This window comes from Eleginops maclovinus, chromosome 11, assembly GCF_036324505.1.
Source record: "Eleginops maclovinus isolate JMC-PN-2008 ecotype Puerto Natales chromosome 11, JC_Emac_rtc_rv5, whole genome shotgun sequence".
Taxonomy (NCBI): domain Eukaryota; kingdom Metazoa; phylum Chordata; class Actinopteri; order Perciformes; family Eleginopidae; genus Eleginops; species Eleginops maclovinus.
In genome coordinates this window covers 19,357,145-19,381,030 of record NC_086359.1, presented here as the reverse complement: position 1 = coordinate 19,381,030, position 23,886 = coordinate 19,357,145, and the positions used below count along the sequence as shown (strand labels likewise).

The window sequence follows — 23,886 nt, the reverse complement described above, 5'->3', positions numbered from 1 at the left end:
TATTTAATGAATAATTCTAAAATACAATAATCCAGATTCATAAAACATAATGCATGAGCATGTATATTTTGTAATCAGTGCAAAGAAGTAATATAGTCAAGATTTATGCACAATGATAAGGGTTCCATAAGTGAGTATGTAACGCCCTCTAGTGGCTGGAGGTGCTATCCTACATACGTGTCAAATTAGTTCCCAACCTTTTCCTTTAACAGACCCATTTTCTGTCACAAAGTAAACTGATGTCCCCTGACCGAGGGATTTTATGGAAAGTTACAAAAAATATTAACTGAGTGTTTTGGAGGAATATTACACGATTTTCCTCTGAATTGTAGTGGAGTAGAATTACAAAGTAGCAAACAATTAAATACTCAAGTGGAGAACAAGTCAACTTACAGTGCTTGAGTAAATCTACTTAGTTACTTTACACCACTGATGTTTACTCTTTTACTGTGTCTTGGTGATTGATTGAGTAAATGAGGTTTATGTCTGTTGGCAGTATTTTCTGATCTATTTAGTAATACAAGGAGAGATCTCAACTCACGTTTGGCCCAGAGCTTTATGGTCCTCAGAGCAAGTCTGAAGTTCTGAATATTGGGCACGAGCCTGAGGATCTCCTCTGTTACTCTGTAGCCTACAACAAAAAAAACAAAGGAGAAAAGATGAATATCAAATAGTTCCTGTAAACAAGGCAGACCAAAATACCGGACATCACAAAATCATTCCTGAGTACACTGTCAGGTACTAAAGCTGCAGGATTCCCCAGCAGTTCTCTGACATGATGCTTACCGTTCAGACTCCTCACGGACTGGATGTCCATCCCCTGCAACCAATCCTCTCGGAGCAGGTCCATTCCCTCTGGGACTCTATTCCTGGCCACCCTGGCAAACACTAAGTCTATCTAAGATTTATCAGGAGCACAAAAACCATGATTAATACACATGCTGACAAACCCTTGATTGAAGAATACAGCACACTGCAGAGACAACAATTCTTCTTGAGTTAAATTACCTCAATTCCTTCAAAGCTCAGTTTGACCACAGGGACGAACGCCTCTTCAATGGCCTAAAGACAACAACAGTCAGTACCTCGCAACAGGGCAAAAAATTACTTGTCCTAATGAATCTCTTATAGACGTACTCTTATGTCTTTGACCTCTCTCTGCCTCTTCAGTTTTCCAACAAAAGAGGAGAAGAAGTCCTTCCTCTGGAGGAAACCCGGTCCCACACAGAGGATGTCGATCTAAAATTCTGAAATGTCCTTGTAGTCTACTGTATGTAAAAATCATAACTCTAGTCATGAACAATTAACACATTTCACAATGTTGGGCATATTCTACTAACAACAATAATTCCTTATTTGTATAGCACCTGAATGCCATCATTAATGGAAAACAAGAGGGTTAATGAAACAACAGTAAGATTAACAGTAAGATTAACAATTGTTAATAAACAATTATCAATAGTGACTCAGAACAGAAATCCTTTATTCCTGCCACAGTAGGGAATGTACGTCGTTACAGGAAATGGATATACAGTATGCAGATAGAAAGGAATATATAATAGGCTAACATATTACATGAAGATGCACACGTCAGTCTTTTGAAATATGCTTACTCATGAAGTAGGAGAAGTTATTCATTATATATTAGGTGTAGCACAGCTGCAGCAGCTGCTCGTTGTTTCGTTACACCAGTGAACACGAACTCATTAGACTACTTGAGCTATAACAATTTCTGTATATAAATGTTGCAGCTGTTTCACCAAAAGTGGAAGAAGTACTCAGATCTTGTACTTAAGTAAATGTAGAAGTAACAAAGTGTAGGAATATTCTGTTACAAGTACAAGTCCTGCCATTCAAATGTTACTTGAATTACAGTACAACAGTGTTGGCATCAAAATATACTTAAAGTACCAAAAGTAAAAGTACTCATAACACAGATTGGCCCAATTCAGAATCATATTTATTATATCTAATGATTATTATTATTGATATCATCACAGCTGGTAAAGGTGGAACTCATTTGAATGACTTAATGTACTGTTGGGTAGCATGTGATTTTAAACCAGGTGTAACTTAAGATCATATTTGTTATCATTATTCCATATCAGCAAAGTAAGTAACTAAAGGTCCTATGTTAATGTCGTGGAGCAAAATACAATATTTACCTCTGCATTTTTGTGGAATAGAAGAACAAAGTAGCATTAAGAAGAAATACTCAAGGGAAGTGCCTCCTTGTACTTAAATATATATACTTGATTAAATTTAAATGTACTTACTTTACACCACCATTTCTAAATCAGGACAAGACTTTTAACGGAGAGGCAAGGCTCTTTGAAAACAAGCTTTTTTTATGGTCTTCACTTTTAAATAAAGGTTTAAATGTTAAATAATAAGCCAAACTTCATAAACAAGATGGTTAGTTTCCATCAATCAATCAATAACGTCTACATCGAAATGCCTATATTTTTTGAAAACTTTTCTCAAACCCCTTAAATCAAGAAGGCTTCCTGACCCCCATTTAAACTTTGGCAATGCTGGGAGGAGTCGGGACCCCCAGGTTGGGAACCATTGGCTCTAACTGACAGAACAAGCATGAAGAGTCAAGGCAACTCATTATGAAAGGGTGCATCTACAAACAATTAAATATCACAGTTTAGCATTGTACTACATTTATTGATTGAATCATTTCCACAGGACTTGAAGACAGTAAACGTTACTAATCACATAAATAGTGCTACCAAAAATATTTCTTATTGGAAAATGAATTACCGTAACACCACAGCAATACACATTGACACAACAAAGACGTAAAAAATATTAAAAGTACATATGCCCTCCGAGAATCCTAATCGTCACGTCAACATACAATACAAGTATATCAAAATAGACACAAATATATTATAAAACATGTTTGAAACTGCATCCCATTTGTTTAGAGGAACAGGACCATTTCGTATCAAAATATGTTATCCAACACATATTTTCTACAAATTTCACTTCAAATTTTTGTTGTGCAAGTTTTTCTGAAATCTCTGTTAAGGCAAAACTAGGACAGCACCACAGATGCAACCACTGGAGTTACAGGTAGGTAGTATCAAAGGCCACAAACACACCCTTCAAAAGATGTTACAAATATATATAAGAGGACAAACAACAGTTTTGGGTCAAAGGTTGCAGGTTATGATCCAAAATAGCTGTCCTGAGCAGTAGTAGGAAACTTAAAGAGTGTTGTATGATGATTTATAAGCCATCAATAATTAGGCCTGGCATTTAAGGTTATAAAAACTTAGTTGATTTAATGTAAATATATTATTTAAATAACATCAGTATCATAAATACTTACCACAGCAATATACCAGCCTTTAAATCAAAGACTTTCACAGTGATTTTTTTGCAAAGCCTCTTAAAAAGGTTCTTTGCATAGTTAGGAGATAGTAAAAGCATAGAAGAAAAAAAAATCAGTGAGTAAAAAATGGTATCTCGTCATTATTATGTGAGAAAAGTCTATACACAGATTTGTTATTGTGGCCAACAAAAAAATCCTTGAAGCCTTTACAAACAGTTTTCATACTTTTCTGATCGAACTGGCCACCAAGCTTTCTCGCCTGGTGGTTACAAATGCCTGTTGTTTTTCATAATAGGCCGCCTCATTAATAAAAGTGGGGTAGACGGTGCCTGAGCCTTGGAACCGGATGGTCTTTCCATCAAAAGTTTGGAACATAGGGTCACCAGGGTTCAGCGGTTCCCAGTCACAGTCCTGAAACAACAAGCAATAACCACGGGGAAAGTAATTTGAGTATGTTGCTCAAACTAATAATAATAAAGTCTCAGAGTGACCAGAGATGTCTCATTTCCTCTTTCATAATCATATTTACAGGTTCAATAGGTCAGACATTTGGGCGGTGAAGGCGGCTATGATTCAGACTTTTACCTGCAGATTGGGATGCACCATAGCTATGATGTTTCCGTTGGCATCTCTTGGGTAGTCGATCCTCTCTAAGACCCGGAAAACTTCTACTGTACAAGAAGGAAACTCCATGCCTGAACAGCACACAGAATGCAACATCCCCAATAGTGTTAGCATCCTGGATAATCCACATTCCCAAAAAGTTTTTATGATATAGACATTATAATCTACAAGCACAAAAAATAGGCAATATCAATCCTAATGCATGTTAACAATTTCAACTTAGAAGAAAAAGACAAAAACGTGCTTCATTTGAGTACCATTGTTTACAGGGGACCAAAACTGCATGAGATGACCCATATTGAATGTAGTCTACTAAGACAGAAATATGTTTGGTGTATTCATTTGGAGTGTGTATACAGTAACAATAATGTGGATAGTTGTTAAGAGACTTAATATAAATGTACAATGTAAATATTAAAGTCCTCCTCATCACCCAAAAAGTCCACAACAACCAGGCCCCCTCCTACCTCACAGACCTGCTGCACCACCACACCCCTTCACGCTGCCTCCGCTCATCAGAAGCCAACCTCCTATCCATCCCCACCCACACCAAGCACCGAACCTCGGGGGACAGAGCCTTCTCCGTCGCTGCCCCCTCTCTCTGGAACTCACTCCCACATCCCATCAGAGACTGCACTGACCTCACCAACTTGAAGAGACTCACAAAAACCACACCTGTTCAAACTGGCTTTTAATGTGTGATTTTTGATACTTTCCTCGATTTTAATGTGACTTTTACTTTATTTATTGTTGTCTTTCTTTTATATGTACCTCTGTAAAGCGACTTTGAGCACCTGAAATAGCACTTATAAAATAAATGTATTATTATTATTATTATTATTATTATTAATAAGATTTTTGCAATTAATGACGAAGAGTTCAGTTAAGCTTTAATTTATTTAATTATATTTTATGTTTAAAATAAAGGACATAATCCATGAAAACGTTTGAAATTGCTATTTTAAAAAAATATATATTTTTAGTGTGCATTGTAGCTGCATTTACAAACTGAGCGTTCCAGGATACATACAACCATAGTATGTCAAAAATGTTATTTTGTCCCAATATATAGTATGTCAATATCAATATATAAGCAAGACATAGACCAAAACACTGGACAATTTAACATCTGTTTGAGGACATTTTAAATAAAACGTTATTTATCTTGTGATTTTAAAGGATACATTTTATTTATATTTGTGTCTATGTTTGATTATATGTGTAAATATATATACTTATTGTCTGTATAGTTAATCTCTTACACAGCTACATTATAGGACTTTTGAGCCACACAGTGCCAAAGGGGCATTATTCAAACTCCAGAGCTAAACAGGATGTGCAGTGGTTTTTGGCAGAGCTTGCACATTCAGTCAGTAAAGGTGAAGGCTTTAGCAGTAAGTGTAAGACCACTTGGCTGTATTAATATGCAAGTGGCAGCGCAGAGCAAAAGGGACAAATGTTCCGACAGTGTTCTCCCTGAATCTATTGTTATTCTGTAGGGAAAGTTCCAACTGTATTCTCTTACAGCTGAACAAGTTGTTTCTTGGCGCTGTTCAGCTTCAAAGGGCAGGAACACTGATTCATAACCAAGCCAGGGCATTCATCAGCACCAGTGCAGGCCCCACGACAGAAGATTAACGCACCATTGGCAGCCGGACTCTAACAACAAGCAGGCCATTCAACAGGCTGGGCAGAAACCAACAGACTGCAACTCACACTTGGCACGGACTGGATGTTTACGTAAAAGAGGAAGGAACAGCTGCCTAAACATTGCAAATGCTGTTTTGTGCCTAAGGGGCAGAGAGAAAGCGTGATGAACTGGATGCAGGTACATTTCAGATCTCTGGGTACATCTGGATGAATCAGACTGGGCCATGGGCGTTTTGTCACAAAATGTTTCCCGTCAAGATGAGGCTAACAAACATGGAAGTAGTCAACTTTTTCTTTTATATAACACATATGATTCATAACATGAGTCGGATTCTTGAAAACACTAATTTCCTGCAAACTTTAAGAATCATGTTTTTTTTCAATCTCACAGCTAGTCCTTCAAATCCTGTGACGTGGCCTGTTGTTGATAAGTGTGGCGTGCTATAGCTTAAAATTGTAAGCTGTATCGGTATGCCTTCCTTACCTTCATTAAACAGTTCAATGAAGTCCAGTGCATGTTTCAGTATGACCCTCATAGCTTCAAATATGTTGCTCCTCAAAACACCTTGAGGCTGGGGACCCACTTCCAGACCTGCAATGAAACAAACCAGAAGACACATTATGCAATTGTCCAGGGTAAATTGAAGGTCCATTGTTCCAAGGGAAATTTGCCTGAGAGAGACTCACCAACAGGGTGCTTGGCAATAGAGCGTGAAGTGGAATATTTCAAAAGAGGATGTTCATTCAGCAGAACAAGACAACTACTTGGAGAGATGGCTTTCTGCAACAAAAAGTCAAATAAGCTAGAAGTTAGTTTCAGATAATTACATACCTAAACAGCACCAGTATATTACTGAACTTAAGTTTAGAGCCTTTTTTTATGATATTTTATGATTTATGATGCACCTGAGGCATACATATTTGAGCCTTTGCATACATTTCTAGAACACCAATCCGAACATTTGATGAAACTAAGTTAAAAATGATTGTTCTGTGTAAAAACAGTTACATTATGAGTTTAGATTTGTCTTTGTATCACTTTAAATCAGAACAGGAGAAAACTTTTTTGGGGACAAAATTGCATTTACCTAAAAGTATCTCAAAAAACGTACATTTTGTAAGACACTATAGGAGAAAAGGGTAAAAAGGTAATACTAATAGACACCATCATTAGCATTTGAGTCCTTCAAGTATGGGGAAATTATATTTTATATTAGACGTTGTCTGTAAATATGCAAATGCTAACTTTTCGCGAAATAATGAAAAAAATCTACAGACGCAGATAGACAAAGTGTAGAAGAATAAACGCCTATATGTTTCTGATAGAGGACATGATACAAAAAAAAAAGTCCAAATTCTTAAACGTGACCAATACATGAAAAAACAATATTTTTGCCACAAATAAAATGTATTGCGCTTTATGGTCACACCCAATGTACAATAACAAAACGGCAAACACAGTGACCATGTTCATGAGTTAAGTATAAGTCAGTAGTAAAAGGCACACAATCACTTTCAGCAAAAGCAGCTTTGTGATTCTTGTCAACATCACATGTGTGGACCTTCATCATAAGACTAATGAGTAAAACAATCTTTGATATCCTAAGCTGTAAATATTAACAGGCATTTTGTTCTCATGTATTGACTGAAGTCTCTGAATTAGTTACAGTAAGTCGTCATTTGTGAGGTTAATGTTCTATCTTTGTATCTGTTATTTTTGTCTCCTTTCAATTAAAGAATGTGTTGCTTTTGGCAGCTCTTTCCCTCCCTGGTGTTACTCTGCATGCCTTCATTTTTGTTGATCAGCAAGAAGAGGAACAAGAACAGATAACAGACCCAGTTCAATACATTCCAAACAGGTATGCCAGCTTGTGTATGTATGGGTCATAAAGTTTTAAATGTGCTTAAAGAAAATGTTAGGTTGTGGTTTAAATACTGTTTGTTCCGTCTTTTGCAAAAAACATCTTCTCAGACTCATAACGGTCGAAAAAAGGCTCAAGTATTTGGATGGTTGAACCTTCAAATGACTGTGTCTAACGCGTAAAGGTAAACTGGTGATTGTATTATCTACAAAGGTTAACTGAACCTCTCCAGAGGGACCTTTTAGCAAAACATTTATTTTAAAGTGCAAAGATCATGTGTGCAAACACCTAAAAGGTGAGGGGTGGACGCGAACCTGAAAGTTTGGCTGCACACAGACATTATCTATTCAATATGTCTCGATATATGGTGTATTATTCAGATACTCTAGTGATATATGTCCTTTCTATTGTGAATTTGTATATACTTTTTATTACATTTTTATCTTTTAATATGTTTAACGTGTGTAATGCTTGACAACACTGCTACTTTGACAATCATTTCCCACTTCATGATGAATGAAGCATCTATCTATCAATCCTCTCATCTTTATTGCAAATGTTTCTTGGACAATCTATCGTCCTTTTAAAGCAGTTCTTGCAACGTGCCTAGTGTGGGGTTAAATGTTACAAAAGGAACTCCTGAAAAACAGCTAATGTTACTGATTGAGTGCTCCTTGAAAGGTGTGCCGTAGAGTTTTAAAATTCAACAATAGTTCTTTGAGGCCGTCACCTTGATGTAGTTCATCATCTGCAGATTGAACTGGTCTTTGGAGCTCTCCAGGATAAGGGTGCAGCCCATGTTGGACGTCGTGTTGTGGAGGTCGAAGATAACATCGTAGGCATCTGGGCTTCCTTTGGGCCCAAATATCCTGTTGATCTCCTGGGCTCTCTGCACCTCATAGGGCTGGTTGTCTCCTCGAGGGGCACTTCAGGGCAAAGACACACAAAAACAAACACACACCCACACATACAGCGATGAAAAAGGTGGTAACACATCAACAGCTTATCATTAAATTCTGCTGCTGGAACAATAAATATGAACCGTGTTAATTATTGTCTACTTGTCCTACATGCTCTGTAACACTTTCACCTGACTGTTGGCCAAAATGGAAAAATGTCTATGACCGACAAGTGAACACAGTCACCGCGAGAGCAAAGTCTGAAAAAAGAAATGTTTGTGTATGCTTTGTATTCACGACAGTTCTTCACATGCAGAAAACATTAATAACTGCATATTCTGTCTTGATTATAACTTTGATTCAACCTCATATTAGCATAGCAGTATAGGTTGGAATAAAAAAGCTGGATTCAGCAGGACAGTGGCCCCCTTTTGTGAGTGTTAGCAAGAAATTCCAGCCACATTTTTGCAGCCTTGTAGGTCTGCGCCAATCCTTGAAAGACTTGTTTCGTGCCCAGTCTAAACTTTGTTTTTTCCCTCCCCCCCTCAGACAGACATTCAACAAGCCCTGAGCACAGAATGAGAGCTTCCCCTTTTTTCTCTTAGCCTTTTAAAAGCCTTTCAGAATAACAACTGGTCTAGGACATTCTCCTAACTACTGTAGAATAGCACCTCTGCTGTGCATATTGTCTCGCCTCCCTCACATCTGCTCTTTAGACCCCATTTTCAGCAAATATCTGGTATTGTCTGGACTGAAGGGACATTAGTACACAAGCACAGTTAGCCCCAGCTGATACAAGTGGTCTCAAACACACAGATGACAAGTGAGAGGGCAGTTAACACTGTCAAAGGAAAAGGCGGCGTTGTCAGTCTTTTTAAGTGGATGAAAACAACACCATGGGCTTTTTTTTTAGAAAAGACTCTTCAAGTGGTTAATCTTCTTATAGGTTTCCTCCAGACATGCCAAACTGAAAGTATAGAAAACACTTTTGAAGGTTATTTAAAAAGTGGCAGATTGTTCCACATACAGAACGATCCGAGCATCTTTACCTTAATCCAAAGTAAAATACCTAAAAAGGAAACAACAACAGAACTTGAACGGTAACTGTAAGCTGGGTGAGAAAAAAGTCAAATACTATTTGTATCCATATACCTCAATTTCGATATTGTTACTATATTGTAGGGTGGACAATTGGTGCTTTTACCAAATATTTACTTATTATGAGTTTTGCTAAATAACTACCAGTATTGGTTACATATTGACTAAAAGGATAAAGGAACTGCTACACTGAAAAATCTGAAACGTTGACTTTAATTAAATGTATAACGTCAACAAATTGTACATATCTTTCTTTCTTAGTTGAAGGCAATAATGTTTCAAATAAAAAAGATTATGTTCAACTTAATATTATTTCTTTCAACTCACATAATACTGTTATGTGGAATTTGTTGACATAATACATTTAATTAAAAGGTAACGTTTCCGTGTTTTTCAGTATACATCAATATGGTTGATTCAGAAAATGATAGAAAATTATTACGATGTGGCTTTTAGAAGCAGGAAAAAAATAAACAATATAAAAATCCAACACATTATATAGTCTCATAGAAATATCGATATAATATCAATATATTGCCTAGCCCAAGGTTTAAAGGCCAAGTTTGAGCCCATATAGATACATTACCGTGATAGCACTACTTTCCAACTTCCCCAAGTAGGACACACCATAATAACCTTGGGAATGTTATTATAGGACTCCTATGGTGATTTATGAATAGATGTTATCCAACCACTGCTTTGTGCGTTCATGCACGCGGTCTGTATGAGCCAGCATTTGCGTAAAGCTTCCGCTATATTGCACACGAAGAGGCACGAATGAACAAAAAAAACATCTTAATTCTCGGTCACGTTTCGCTCACGTTTTCCCTGCTGGCTTAGAGTCAGATCAAATCCGGGACACGCTGCTCTGCTGTTGTGGGGGGAGGTGGTGGGATAGACATGGCTATTGGTAAACACACATTCACGCTACCTGAGATATTAACAGTTTGATTGCGGGACAGTGTAACCCCTGTTTTGAAAAGCATCCTAGTGTAACACGTTATTTTCCATTTGAATCCAGACATTGTTTTACATTCTCTTGTTAACACCTTTCCTGAGGAAGATGTGTTATTATATCCTGCATGTGTCAGGCAGGTGTCAATAATGTTGCATAGTTGCACTGTCATTACATTTCACAATAAAAAAAACCCTCCAATGATCTAGAGATCCTTGATTTTAGTCTTTTTTTTCTCAAAAAACAGCCCCAACGAGAAATGTCCACAAGACCATTCAGACAATTTACAGTATAGCTTTTTTTGGAGCCAAAACACGTCTTCATACGTGATTTTTATGTGAATAGGTGTAATGGCAATGTTTCCATTCAACATGACAGCAAACAGTGACACCAACACCAACAACAACAACAACAACACCCAGCCACACCGACAGCCCGAGGCGTGGTGTGTTTTTACCTGAGGTTTTCTGGGGAGAAGGCTCGGTTCAGATCCGTGTCCACATATCTGGTGCACTTCTCCACAGCCTTCGGGTTGGTGATGAAAGGTTTGGTCTCGACCCCTTTCCTCTGGATCTCGGCGCCGTTTTTCACCCACAGGTTCACCAGCGTCACGCCTGACATCTCGTTCCCGTGCGTTCCTCCGAAAATAGCTACTCTCCTTGCCTCTTTAAAGCTCGAGCTGATGTTAAAAGAGGACATGTCTGGGTGATGAAATGTGTGCCGATCGTGAAGGTGAAGACACACAGGTCTCTGGAGCGTCAGCAGCAGAGGAAAAGTTTCCAGCTGGATCTTCGCAGCCTCAGTGTTTAAATGCCTTCTGTGGCTGCGCGCTTACGTAACGTTTGCTAGCTTGTTGTATGGAAGGCTATGGAAAGCCAAGTGTGCCACTATTCACCCGTTTAGTTCGCCCGGTTTTTCTATTGATATATTGATTATATTCAAAGGCAAATTAATAATTAGTCCTCTGAATCTGGAATAATGTACAATTCACAGCACGGCCTCACAATGTCAGGAACTTTTCATCAACACATTGCTTTGGTCTGGCTTTACTCTTCACTGATTGGTTACAGAAACTTTGAACTTAGTGGCTATGTAAATCAGAAGTCGGGGCTCATTATCATATAAAAAAACAACCTTTCAAATGGTCGCGTAAAAACGGGCGAAATGAACGGGCGAATAGTGGCACACTTGGCTTCCATAGACAACAGTGCCACAATACACCACAATCTCAACGCGTTTTTCAGTTTTTTTAGGGACTTTCGAATGCCCCTTTTGTTGTACAAAAAAAAGGTTCAGCCTCAAAAATACATTCAAAAGTTGCATGACGTGATATCTTATGATAATGAGTCCCTTCTTCTGTTTTGCATAGCCAGTAAGCTCAATTTGTAAAAAAAAGTAAAGTCAGGCCAAAGCAATGCATAGATGGAACGTTCCTGCCACTGTAAGGCTCTATATTTTTATTATTTTAAAAGACAATGGAGGGCAGTGATTCAGATACGTTTCCAATGTTTCACCTATATCAGTGGCACTATATTACTTATTAACTTCACGAATGGTTCTGAGCTATGGTGCACTTTGTAACAGCTATTACAAACACTGACAGTCACTCTCAGACTATCATATGATTTGCAATCAAAGTGAATTTTAATAATTCATTTTAATCTTTCACTTACACTGTGTGCTTTGTTATGCACCAAATCACCAGGACAAATTCCTTGTACTGTATGTGCAAACCTTTGCCACATGTGTATTAGGAGGATGGCTAGGTGTTCAGATTTATAGGTTTTATAAACAAAATACAAAAAAGGCTCAAGAAAGGGTTTTGCTTTTCATTGAAGAATGATCACACAAATTCATGAATATCCTTTAATGAAGTTTCAGTTATTGTTATGTTGATAGTAGGTAGAATAGAAATTATTTTCCCATTTTATCGTAACACCAAAAAGGTAAAGAACGTTGTTAGTGAAATGCTTTGATACAAAAAAGAAACGACATTTTCACAACTTCACTGAAAACACTGTCCATGCAAGTGATAGATAAAGTGTATCAGTGATTTTGTGTGTTCGGGTGTCTACCTTTCACCTAATCTGTGGGTTTGAAGAAATCCTTGCTTGGATTGTGAAGTCTTCGTCTGACCTTTTTACTTTTGCTATCCACGATACTGTATGAAGGTGACATTTCAATTTTTGAGTGAAAAGTCTCAGCACTGGGAGCATTTTTGCCTATATTCTTATGTGAAACTGAGCTACAGTCATTCAGCGAAGACTTTAGAGATTCAACATCTTCAGTGGCAGATGGATCCTCTTGTATCACATTGCATGGGTCAGCTTTACACCTTTTCTTCTTTTTCCGTTTCTTTTTCGACACCACAGCCTCATCAGTTGGAGAAAATTCCCCATCACCTGCACTTTTCAATCTTTCCGTGGGGGTCACCGAATCGGTTTTATTTCCTGTTTCTTTCTTTTTCCTTTTCACCCATTTGTTTGGTTCCTCAAAACTCTGCTCAATATTTATTTCAACACTGTCCTGCGCTACTGGTATCTTTCTCTTTTTTTTCTTTTTCCTGACGTCGCTGTCATTCTGTTCCACGGGTGCATCGTTATCTTCTGCATCAGCTACAAGGAAGGAAGAGGTGCCTTTCTCTTCCTTTTCCTTCATAGACACTGAATCATCACTTTGCGGCACGTGGTCTTCAAATAAATTGCTGTTTAATATTTTCTTCTTTTTCTTCTTTCTTTCAGTCAGATCAGCATTTTGGTCTTCAAGGCCCTCCTTTGTTTTTTGGGTATTATCAACCTTTTCATTTCTTTCATGAGAGTAACGAGTATCTACCTCTTGAGTAGCATCTTTGGAAGGTGATGCTTGCTTCTTTTTGTGCTCCTTCTTTTTGACGTACCTGGATTTGAATTTTTCCTGAGTTTCTGCAGCATTTTTTGAACAGATTTCTAATCCCTCCAACTTTTCTGGGGATATTTGCAGCAAATCTAAAGTGCGATTAGGTGCCTCCTCTTCTTCACATTCCTCTGTAGTAACAATCACCTCTCTCCCCCCCCACTTTTTGTTTTTCTTCTTCCGTGTCTCAACATTTGCATCTGGAGGTTCGGTAAAGGTTCCAAACTGCTCAACGTCCTCACCATTGTACTCCATGTTACAGCTCCCTGAGGCCAAATAATCCTCCACTCTCACAGCAGTTTCCACGCTTCCATTTACATTTTCCTGCCTAACATCTTCTGCCGCAGATATTTTCTTTTTTCTGCTTGATTTTGAGGACATCAGGAATTGTTTCCTCTCCTGTAAAACACACCATAACTTAACGCCAAATTCCAAAACGATATATACTATGATGTAAGATTTTGATAGCTGGCTTACCACGACTTTGATGTCTTCCTCATCCAACCTTTCTTCGTCTTCTCTGTAACAGAAAAGATGCGTTTTATTATCTATAATCAAACTTTTATCTGTGGTGCACAATTCATATAGGTTACAGTTAAAAGTGATTTACAGGGACCATACAACTGTGCGAAGTAATACAATGAAACAAAGGTATACAGCAAATAGACATTTGTTTTAATAAAAATAAATCTAGATTTATCAAAATCAAATCAGCTACTTGTACAAAGCTGTTCTATACTACTTTAAACCAACAAAACAGGCAATTTCTTAATGATTATTTTAATTGTTACATTAAGACGGGTTTCTCTAAATTGGTACTAAAAAAAACCAGATTTATTCACAGTTAGTTTTATTGTCAATCTTTGAGTTTGTATGTACGGTTTCCCACAATCCAGAGGGAAAAAAATATATATATACACACAAACACAAACACATGTACGGAACCGTAAAGGGACATGGGGAAATTTAAAAAATTAAAATGTTTCTCGTGCGCACTGGAAAGTTTCTCGTACTGATAAATCCAGAAAATGATCGATGCATAAACCCAAATGGATTTTGTGTAACTCAGGAAGACCAGGGCTACACAAACATAAGCGGTCCTCTCTGAACAGTATAACTGTACAACTGTATAGTGTAAGCTTGTGTTTCGTAACTTGCTTTGTGTGATCATGAGAAAGTATTTTGTCAGGGTGTTGCAACAAAATATTGCATGAGATAGGACCTGCATTTCGGATTGTGTTTCTTTATGTATGACAGTATGACAGTTCAAGAATTAGTTAAGCTGTATTTGCGCACGAGAAACATTTAAGTTTTTTAAAAATTTCCCCATGTCCCTTTACGGGTTCCGTACACATGCATAATCACCATAGACACATATAAAGATATGCACACACACGCGTAAACCTGCGTAGATCGTCAAAGTCCCACTCATCGCTGCTCGCAGCTTTAATTTGAATTATGATTTTACTTAATAATTATGATGACAGTCGGACATGGCAAACTATGCAGCCCTGGGTATCCAATAGCTACTACAATACAAAACAACAGGAAAATGTCCGAAATATATTCACAACAAGCCCTACTACGTGTATATTAGGGCTGTCACGATATGAGATTTTCACTCCACGGTTATCGTGGCCAAAATAATTCACATATAAGCGCAACTAGTTTACTTGTGAATTGTCAAAAATTCACTAGTCAACATGTATGACTGCTGAAGCAATTCACCAGTAAACTAGTTGCACTTATATGACAACTAGTAAGTCTTTTTGTTGTACTAGTGCAACGAAAACCACAACTAGTCGGCTTAAAATATCAACTAGTTTAAGAAAAAGTCATACATGCTGAATCAAAATCCAACACGCTGCATACAGATGCTCAAACTAGTTGCAGGAAAGGCCTTATATGTAAGAACAATGTGTAACATGTACGGTCAAAGTCTAACTAGTGATGGCAATATGGCTGACTAGTGAGAAAAAATGCCCTCCACTTGTTAACTAGTAAGAAACAAATCTGTGTGAGATAAAGTGTGTGTCACTAGTTAACTAGTAAGGCATAAACAATTGCACTAGTGTATGTAGTGGACATTTTGGACCTTACTAGTTAACTAGTGCACACTTTGAGCCTCACTAGTTAAGTAAGACATAAAAAGGCTTCAACTAGTTAACTAGTGAACCTTTTGCATCCACTAGTTAACGTGTAAGCTGCAACATGCACCCACTAGTTAACTAGTGTCACTTTATATGTCCTACGCGTTAACTAGCGTGCACTTGTATGCAAAGGAAGAAGGGGGGATCCGGATTTTGATTGGTCAGTGTTCCACTCTGTGCTGGAGAGCCTTGGGGCCGTTCTCCTGCGATGTTTGGTTTGAAGTCTCGCATCAGTCCGGTTTTTAGTGCCTAGTGTGAGAATAAGTCAGTCAGTGTGTTTTATGTCCAAACGCTTGTTCTGTCTCTGCTTTGTTCCGCTTTGTGTGTGTTTTTGTGTAGGTGTGCGTATGCTTGTGTGTGAGAACACCGCCACTCGTGGCATTAACGATAGACCCGTATAAACGTCCTCTCCATATTTGCCTTAGAGTTAATATTTACGGAAGTCAGGGCGATCTCTCTGCCTCATAGGAATGCTGTGATTGGGTTATTCCATCTTTCTATCCATCTTTGAGGTCCCGCTGTTATGACCGTGCTACACTTATCCAAGCACCTTTCAACTTGCACCTTGATAACATGTTTTGAAGAGGATCTATATGCAGTCCGAAGGCAACTTTCTAATGTTAACAGCATCTTCAATGTTCTTACCTAATTAATATACAGTCATATGATCATAATTACAAATTACTTCTTTTATATTTCTGTAAATATGATCACATTTTAAAAATCACAGTGTATTTAAGCTCCGATTCTTAAAAACCTATTTTAAAATGTGGGCTGGGGGGCAGTCTAGCTTAGAGCCAATAGGAGACCTCAGCGCACTCTGTCCCCTCCTCCTCATTAGCGTTCAGTGCAACTAGTTAGCTAGTGTGCATTTGGGATCCACTAGTACTCCTAGTAAACATTTTAAGCCTCACTAGTTAACTAGTTGAATTTAAATGTATAGCTCACTAGTTAACTAGTAAGGGCACAAGGTTAACTAGTTAACTAGTAGACAATTTGAGCCTCACTAGTTAACTAGTAAGGGCACAAGGTTCACTACTTAACTAGTAGGCCATTTGACCCTCACTAGTTAACTAGTAAGGTCAAAAGAGCCGTCTTCTAGTAAACCTTTTGCCTTTACTAGTTAACTAGTGAGTGATTTTGGGTGTTACTAGTTAACTAGTGCAGAAAAATGTATGCCACTAGTTAACTAGTTCGCCAATTTTCTGCTTCTTTTTTGTAACTAGTTAACATGTCAGAGTTTTTGCGGCACACTAGTTAACTAGTAAGCCTTTTAGCGTCACTAGTACGGTCAGAGGGCCACTAGTTCGTCAAAAAGCTTACACGTTGGGACTTTAGAGCTACTAATGCAGCTCCTGGCGTCACTTGTAAGGCTTATGTAGGAACTAGTCGGACAAAAGTGCCACTAGTTGCTGAAAAATAATGACTAGTAAAATGTTTTGTTCAACTAGTAAAACAAAGTGCCAAACTAGTGTGACCAAATATCTAACAAGCTCTGTCAAAGAGCTAACTAGTTTAGGCAACTGCCGTCTGATATCAAGGATATGGAATAAATACTCAAACAGCTTGCCATACCACACAGCACAGCATACACTGTGGTAGTAGCTGCTAGGTAGCTAGTTACCACGTCTTCTTTTTTCTGTTTTATGGCGGGGTGGCGCAACCAGTGTTAAGGAGCGTTATGGTTGGAGTTTGAACCAGACAGTTGCTGGCGTTGGATTACGTACGATATTATCATATGTATATTATTTACATATCTTCAATATTTCATTTCTTTTAAATCGCGATTACCGTAAATACCGGTACATTGTGACACCCCTAGTGTATACTCTATGGTTGAATTATCCATGTCATGCTGTTCTTGGAGCATGAGCTCCAGATCCTCTAATTCTTATCATTGGACTTTTGGTATCTCCTCATTATCTTGTTTATATATATTTTTTTCTTGTTCTAAAATTGTGTTATTGTCAACGCGTGCTCCCTTGAAAACAAGATGGTACATTAAGGGGTCATTCAAAAACGTACTCTGACAATGGAGATATGTGCTCCCCATCCATGTCAACAGTTGGTAAAGATGACTCCACATCCTTCGTTGTTTGACAGCCCATCCTCAGATCTCTAAGTCTGACACATTCAAAGAAGCCTCCCATCAGATAACTCTGTAAAAAAGGAAACTATTTAGAACTGCATTACATTTGCAAAGCATTGTTTAAGTGTATGCATTTCATTATTTGTTATCCTTACATGAAGGCGTTCGTTGTGTACACGTAACAACACACGCTTCCGCTCTGCACGGAAAGGGAAACTGAATTTTGGCAACCTGATTTTCTTTATTCTGTGCAAATTGCCAGATGGGGATTCTCCATGGTAGGAGTCTGACGATTCTTTGTCTTCTTCGCTTTCTTCAATATCTGTGGGAGATAAGGGTTTTGCCCACCAGCTGTAGCGAGTACTTCTTCCTGATCTCACAGCCTCAGGTACTGGCTTCTGAGTTATGAACAAGCTGTCTCCAGAGTCACTGCTGAAACACAATCATCATAGGCAGATTTTAATTTGCCCCCTTTGAACTGACAAAGAGGATCTAGTATGTTTAAGTAAAGCCACTTAGAAAGAGTTGTTTGAGTACTTTGTAAAATAAATAAATAAAACAAATGTGAGAAAAGGGGGCGGGGCCTGAGAAATGGGGTTCAATTACAGCAGAAGATAAATAGTCAAACGAAAATAAAATATTGTTATCCTTTTACTGCACACAGAGTTGTTGTATTTGGAGTAATTGAAAACAAAAAACATTGCCAAAAGGTAATTAAATATTGGAATAACTATGCAAATATAAAGGTTGTTGAATTTATTACTGTTAGTTAACACCATTACCCAACATTTATTGTGGCATGTGAAAAAGTCATACATGCTGAATCAAAATCCAACACGCTGCATACAGATGCTCAAACTAGTTGCAGGAAAGGCCTTATATGTAAGAACAATGTGTAACATGTACGGTCAAAGTCTAACATGTTCTTAAAAGAACCTGACTAGTGAGAAAAAAATGCCCTCCACTTGTTAACTAGTAAGAAACAAATCTGTGTGAGATAAAGTGTGTGTCACTAGTTAACTAGTAAGGCAGGTAGCCCTTACCTCTCGGCTTCAGCAGGTCCCTCAGATACAGGATCTCTGCCCTGTCTCAGGGAGGACTTAACATACCGCCTCATTTTCCCAACGTAGCCTTGAGGGGTGGTTTTCCAACTTAAAGAACTATTTTCTCAGGTCATTGTGTATATTTTTCAAAACAACGCGGTCAAAATGTTAGAGCTCTTCAAAGCCAAGAAATAAATCCACTCAATGCATCGAAACTGAAAGATTATTAACCAAATAATGCTAATTTCGTATAATAACGTGTAACTGCATCCAAACAAAGAAAATTTAGAAAAGTAGACACAACACTATGTTTTTGTCTCAACCAGGAAGTGTTTAAACGTGATCAACGTGACGGAAGATTGAGATCATCTGACCAATCATCGAAGAAGAGGCGGAAGTGTCTCAAAGAAACGAGAGGGTTCCCTCTTTCTATTTCCGTTTATTAACTGCACAGAGCCACATGGTAAATATGAAACTACTCAATCGGTATTTGTACATTGACGGTATTGTTTTTTTCCCCCATAAATAGATGCACCACAACAGTGCATCGCCATGACGCAAAACAATATGGTATCTATTGTTATAAACGTGAAACCTTACGCGTTTTCACGTGATAACTTATTCAATTAAAAACAATCAGTTCCTCTGTTTTGTGTGTGAAAAAAATAACATCGTTTTATCTTACGAACTACTAAAAGCAATAATCCTGTATCCCAAATAATAGTATTGTCATTTAGAGAGAAAAAAACGGGTCAAAATGCATGTGTTTTCACGCTTCAGATAATAATAATAATAATAATTAATTGTCTTTACAGATGGATATAAATGGCTTGGTTTTGTTTGTTTAAATATTTAACTTTAAGTGTGCCTATATTGACTAATTCAAAAATGTTGATGTACATTATTTATTAGCAGGTACATCTGAATTTACACGAAACACAGTTTTGCACCGGAACCTTCTTGTTAGTGTTTACTCTTTGGCTGGCCTGCAACCTTATATACAGTCTGTTTGCAACACTGTAGATTTTTTCGCTGTAACAATAAGTTCCTTTACCTCTCAAAGTCTTATTCTACTTTTACATTGAATTGCAGTTATGGCTGATGTCAGCAAGACTGTAAAGGTTCAGTTGCACGCGCCAGATTTACAGGAGCTGCGTGGTGGTAAGGACTTTGATGCATGTTTATGAAACAAAATGCTCATTAACAGTGTATGCTTATGGTAGAGACCTATTTCTGGTTGCAGTATTACAAGAAGGACTGGAAGATAACTTTGCTGAAGTTCAGGTGAGTATTGTGGAATGTCCAGATCTCACCAAAGAGCCCTTCCAGTTTCCTGTTAAAGGTAAGACCATCAGACAAGTTCACTGCATTCTCCAACATTGTGCAGTATCAGTAAAAGAAAAGATATACACAGTATTTATTTAAGTGGCGTAATATCAATACATTGTGAAAATCTGATCCCTCATGCATGCCCTACTATGTTTATTTTGACAATGTATGCACAATGTTATACACCTAAGCCTAAGTTTTTACTTACTTCAAGTTATATCAGCCTCTAAAAGTCTTTCACATTCTTCAAGTACGGATGTATTGCAGAATTTATTCTACAGAGTAACAATAAGTATTTTAAAATGGAGATTTATTTGATGTTGGGTTAAAGATATATATGATGGATTATTACAAAAAGTAAAGGGGTTGCAAAATTAATTCCATAAGAATTGTGAAGTTGTCATATACTATATTAGCAAAGCACAATCTAATAATGAGAAATTTCTGTCAGGTCAAAAGACATTTATTCAACTGTTATTGGGTAATCTATAAAATAGTAATAATTGCAAAGCCAATGTCTTTTGAAAAGTATATTTGCCTAAAACTATTACAAATTACACAACATGGTAGACAATATGAAAATGGAATGTACAAGAACTGTAAACCTGATTATTTCAAACACTGAATAGATCCTATTGATTTATTGCAAAACCATTAGATGACTAAATAGTTGTCTTTGTTTTATAAGCAGGGCAATTGATATGATTATTGACATTCAGATAGTCCTATCAGTTCATGTGCACTTTTTGCTGAAGAAGTGTGCTGTTTGCAGTGATCAGATTTTCAGTTCAATATGTGGTGTCAATGTGCTTTTGGTTTTCGCTTAACATCACCTCTGTCCTCACACTGCAGGCTTGTGTGGAAAGCCTCGCATCACTGATGTTGGTGGTGTGCCGTACCTGGTCCCCTTGGTTCAGAAGCACAAGGTAGATTTTATGGAAATACTGCATGGAAATGCTGATCCACAGCCTGTGTTGATGTAATGTTTTAAAAAGATGTCTCTCCTCATATCTAGGAATACAACATGAACACCATATCAAAGGAGCTGGAGCTGCCAGGAGCCTTCGTCCTTGGTGCAGCAGCTGCCCCTTCCAGAGTAGTTGGAATGAACGCAGAGGTTTCATTTTTACATCACATCACAGACTCTGGCTAATATACATTCACTTGCTTCCAGAAGGGTGCAGCATTACAGTTCTTTCCAGAATAAGCTATCATCTTGCATAACATGCACAAAAATCTTTAAAACTAATACCAGTGAGGTTTTCTGTCAGATATTTTAGTTTTATGCTACCTTTTTTTTTATCAGGTTGAATAATTACAAAGAAAATATTGGATTAACGAAAGTAGAATGTTGGTGGGTTGTGAAATTGAAGCAACTAACTTTATACTAGCCAGAGTCACTTGCTATATTACACAATGGAGAATAGAAGTTGTAACTAATTTTTGTCTCCAGCTGATGCCTCTGGTTCTGACCGAAGCGGAGGGACAGCCTGCAGTAAACAGCAGCTACTTCGCCTCCATCAATCCTGCCGATGGCCAGTGTCTGCAGGAAAAATACAGCAACAAATTCTCTGACTGCAACTTTGGACTGCTGGGCAATCTGTATGCATGTGAAGGGAAGTCTGGAAAGGTACTGTGTCTTATTTAGACAAACAATCATATGGGAATCCTTCAGAAAACGCTGTCATTTTTTTCTACTTTTGGCAAATAGTGAACACAGGTTGGGTTATATATGAACTTAAACACAATTATCTGCAAGTTAGTAACCCCGCTAATGTTGTTGTGAGTGAACTTCAGCCCCATCTCATGTGCTCCCAACATTTGGAAGGATAAACATTAACAGAAGAGAAGTGACTGCACACGCTGAGCTGGCATGTCCTCTTTACCCGGTGCCTCTGCAGGTCCTAGAGGTGCGGGCCAAGAAGAGAACCGGGGTCCACAGTCTGGTGACGGCCATGAGGAACACTCTGGAGAGTCACTACCCTGAAAAAAGCCTGGCTCTGGGAGGCACCTTCATCATCCAGAAAGGGAAAGCTAAAATCCACATCATGGTACATTTTTAACATCTGCCCCATTATTAGTTGCAATGGTTGACAATACTTTCTATACAGTATAATATATTATAGTACAGAATAGTAATCAGTAGTAAGTAACAATTTAAAGTTTTTTTAAATGTAACTTTAACTCTAGCCCAGTACAATCCACAGGCAAACATTTACTACCTTTATTTATAAAGATTCTACAAAATATTACAAATGAATAAAAACATCTAATCAATACATTATTTATGATGTGTTATTATAGGTTAGGAAACACTTTATTGATCCCTTGATATATTTGCACATGCTACCTTGCAGTATAAATACCTAATTTCATCATTAATTAAAATCCAATAATATAATATATACTATTTTGTAATCAGCTGATACTTTTGGAAACTTAATGTATATTTATATTTCCTTGTATATGCTCATGGGCAGCCAAGAGAGTTCTCTGCCTGCCCCCTCGACACCAACGATGACGTCAACAACTGGCTCAAGCATTTTGAGGTCAGCGCCCCCCTCATCTGCCAGTCAGTGCTGGTATCCAGAGACCCTGTGAGTAAAGCAAACACACGCATCTCAGTGAGGCGAGGACACGAGATGAGCATCAATCAGCTGTGCATTTGCAAAGTGGGCTGCTTTGTATTGGTTCTGTTCATGTGTTCGCTGTGTGTGTATCCAGGGTCTGGACCTACGCGTGGAGCACACACACTGCTTCAGCCACCACGGAGAAGGTGGTCACTACTACATTGACACCACTCCGGACAGTGTGGAGTACCTTGGCTACTTCATGCCTGCAGAGTTTGTGTACCGCATCGACAGGCCCAAAGACACCCATGCAGTTGGAAGAGATTGAAAGATGGAAGAATGAAGAATGAATAAATCATGTTTGCAGTCCAGCATTTACTGGCAATCAAAATCTGGATGGTTGGTTTATCAACAATTGATTCAAGATAATCAGTTTGACTTTGACCAAATAAAAGAAGGCTCTTATTAGTTTCTGGTTCTGGGAAAATAAGAAAACCTATATTGTAAACAAAATCAATACATTTCATATAATAAAATGTTTTGGAGGGACTGTTTTTCACTGAATGCATTAGTTTGTGTGCATCACTCATTCACTCAAAAAGCCAAGTATAGTACATTTGTGACCATGAACTACATGCCAATTAAAACATTGTGCAAATGCTGTCTATGCAATGTATACACAGAGAGAAAGCACACCCTCAGTGCACCCACACAGGTGTTTTCACTTAATTGCTTTATTAGGCTTATATTAAGGAGAACACAGGTGTTTACAGAATGTGATTGGCTGATATTTTGATCTTTAGTTGACTTTGTGAGGTGTGATAGCAGAGGTTTAATCAGGAACAAATGAAAACACCTGTGCTGGTACTTAGATAGGCATCAGTTAAAAAAAATGAATCCCATTTTCAGACTGTCCTCAGACCTTGTTTGTCATCTTTTATGAAGAAAAAAAAATGAAGTGTCAAAACTGGACATTACATTATTACAAAACTAAATAAGGATTTCCTTAGAGAAAATATAACACATCTACGTGGATGTTATAAAGCTGAAAGCAACCCGTTTTGTTTAGCATACTGTCTTCCACTTCTCACTATTGTTGAGAAATCATTATGAGCCCCATTTGTGTTTCCTTTTACCATACTTCATTCCACAATTAGATTAAACTTATTTCTCTGCTACCCTAATTCTTTCATTCATACTGACACATTTTTCCAAGATATGAAAAATGAAAGCTGATGATGAGAAATAACAATAGGTTATAGAAAACAAACATGGCTTTGTGTTACAGTTATATCAATATGAAATGGTCAGCAGCAGCAGCAGCAGCAGCAGCAGCAGCAGCAGCAGCAGCAGCAGCAGCAGCAGCAGCAATATTACAT

At 37.8% G+C, this 23,886-nt stretch overlaps 4 protein-coding genes across 6 annotated transcripts; 1 reads left to right on the top strand and 3 right to left on the bottom strand.

Annotated features, from left to right (window-relative positions):
* Positions 1-127: 127 nt before the first annotated feature.
* LOC134872182 (poly(A) polymerase type 3-like) lies at positions 128-2,569 on the bottom strand. The gene is made up of 5 exons (XM_063895356.1): positions 2,525-2,569; positions 1,138-1,239; positions 1,009-1,062; positions 787-898; positions 128-631 (listed from the first exon to the last, which is right to left on the bottom strand). Exons 1-5 carry the CDS (start codon positions 2,567-2,569, stop codon positions 417-419), a joined length of 528 nt encoding a protein of 175 aa, XP_063751426.1. The 3' UTR covers positions 128-416.
* An 83-nt stretch (positions 2,570-2,652) lies between these two features.
* On the bottom strand, positions 2,653-11,279 carry aspa (aspartoacylase). Its single transcript, XM_063894495.1, has 6 exons — positions 10,892-11,279; positions 8,213-8,408; positions 6,308-6,401; positions 6,105-6,212; positions 3,932-4,041; positions 2,653-3,757 (listed from the first exon to the last, which is right to left on the bottom strand). The coding sequence occupies exons 1-6, from the start codon at positions 11,131-11,133 to the stop codon at positions 3,566-3,568; spliced, it is 942 nt and encodes a 313-aa protein (XP_063750565.1). The 5' UTR covers positions 11,134-11,279; the 3' UTR covers positions 2,653-3,565.
* A 1,007-nt stretch (positions 11,280-12,286) lies between these two features.
* LOC134871677 (uncharacterized) lies at positions 12,287-18,978 on the bottom strand. 2 transcript variants are annotated; one of them, XM_063894492.1, is made up of 5 exons: positions 18,609-18,978; positions 17,721-17,994; positions 17,502-17,635; positions 13,804-13,846; positions 12,287-13,725 (listed from the first exon to the last, which is right to left on the bottom strand). In XM_063894492.1, exons 1-5 carry the CDS (start codon positions 18,680-18,682, stop codon positions 12,517-12,519), a joined length of 1,734 nt encoding a protein of 577 aa, XP_063750562.1. In that variant the 5' UTR covers positions 18,683-18,978; the 3' UTR covers positions 12,287-12,516. The 2 variants fall into 2 exon arrangements, with proteins under 2 accessions (XP_063750562.1, XP_063750561.1); XM_063894491.1 differs by having other exon boundaries at positions 17,721-17,997; positions 18,609-18,977.
* c11h11orf54 (chromosome 11 C11orf54 homolog) lies at positions 18,654-23,071 on the top strand. Of its 2 annotated transcripts, XM_063894494.1 has the most exons (9): positions 18,654-19,071; positions 19,701-19,769; positions 19,852-19,950; positions 20,790-20,863; positions 20,953-21,054; positions 21,391-21,567; positions 21,839-21,988; positions 22,418-22,534; positions 22,662-23,071. In XM_063894494.1, the coding sequence occupies exons 2-9, from the start codon at positions 19,703-19,705 to the stop codon at positions 22,833-22,835; spliced, it is 960 nt and encodes a 319-aa protein (XP_063750564.1). In that variant the 5' UTR covers positions 18,654-19,071; positions 19,701-19,702; the 3' UTR covers positions 22,836-23,071. The 2 variants fall into 2 exon arrangements, with proteins under 2 accessions (XP_063750564.1, XP_063750563.1); XM_063894493.1 differs by lacking the exon at positions 18,654-19,071 and having other exon boundaries at positions 19,592-19,769.
* The last annotated feature ends 815 nt before the right edge of the window (positions 23,072-23,886 follow it).

Bases quoted from the DNA above. Each gene is read 5' to 3' on its own strand.
- LOC134872182 (XM_063895356.1), bottom strand. From the start codon at position 2,569: ATGGTTCCCAACCTGGGGGTCCCGACTCCTCCCAGCATTGCCAAA. The intron at 1,240-2,524 runs GTTTAAATGGGG...TCAGAATTTTAG, and splicing joins CTCCTCCCAGCATTGCCAAA to ATCGACATCCTCTGTGTGGG. The intron at 899-1,008 runs GTAATTTAACTC...GATAAATCTTAG, and splicing joins TGAGCTTTGAAGGAATTGAG to ATAGACTTAGTGTTTGCCAG.
- aspa (XM_063894495.1), bottom strand. From the start codon at position 11,133: ATGTCCTCTTTTAACATCAGCTCGAGCTTTAAAGAGGCAAGGAGAGTA. The intron at 8,409-10,891 runs GTAAAAACACAC...TTTGCCCTGAAG, and splicing joins TTCTCCCCAGAAAACCTCAG to TGCCCCTCGAGGAGACAACC. The intron at 4,042-6,104 runs GTAAGGAAGGCA...TGTGCTGTTCAG, and splicing joins CATTGAACTGTTTAATGAAG to GCATGGAGTTTCCTTCTTGT.
- LOC134871677 (XM_063894491.1), bottom strand. From the start codon at position 18,682: ATGAGGCGGTATGTTAAGTCCTCCCTGAGACAGGGCAGAGATCCTGTA. The intron at 17,998-18,608 runs GTAAGGGCTACC...ATTGTGTTTCAG, and splicing joins GGACCTGCTGAAGCCGAGAG to CAGTGACTCTGGAGACAGCT. The intron at 13,847-17,501 runs GTACGTTTTTGA...TTTCTGTTACAG, and splicing joins CACATATCTCCATTGTCAGA to AGAAGACGAAGAAAGGTTGG.
- c11h11orf54 (XM_063894494.1), top strand. From the start codon at position 19,703: ATGGCTGATGTCAGCAAGACTGTAAAGGTTCAGTTGCACGCGCCAGAT. The intron at 21,055-21,390 runs GTTTCATTTTTA...TTTTGTCTCCAG, and splicing joins TAGTTGGAATGAACGCAGAG to CTGATGCCTCTGGTTCTGAC. The intron at 21,989-22,417 runs GTACATTTTTAA...GCTCATGGGCAG, and splicing joins AAGCTAAAATCCACATCATG to CCAAGAGAGTTCTCTGCCTG.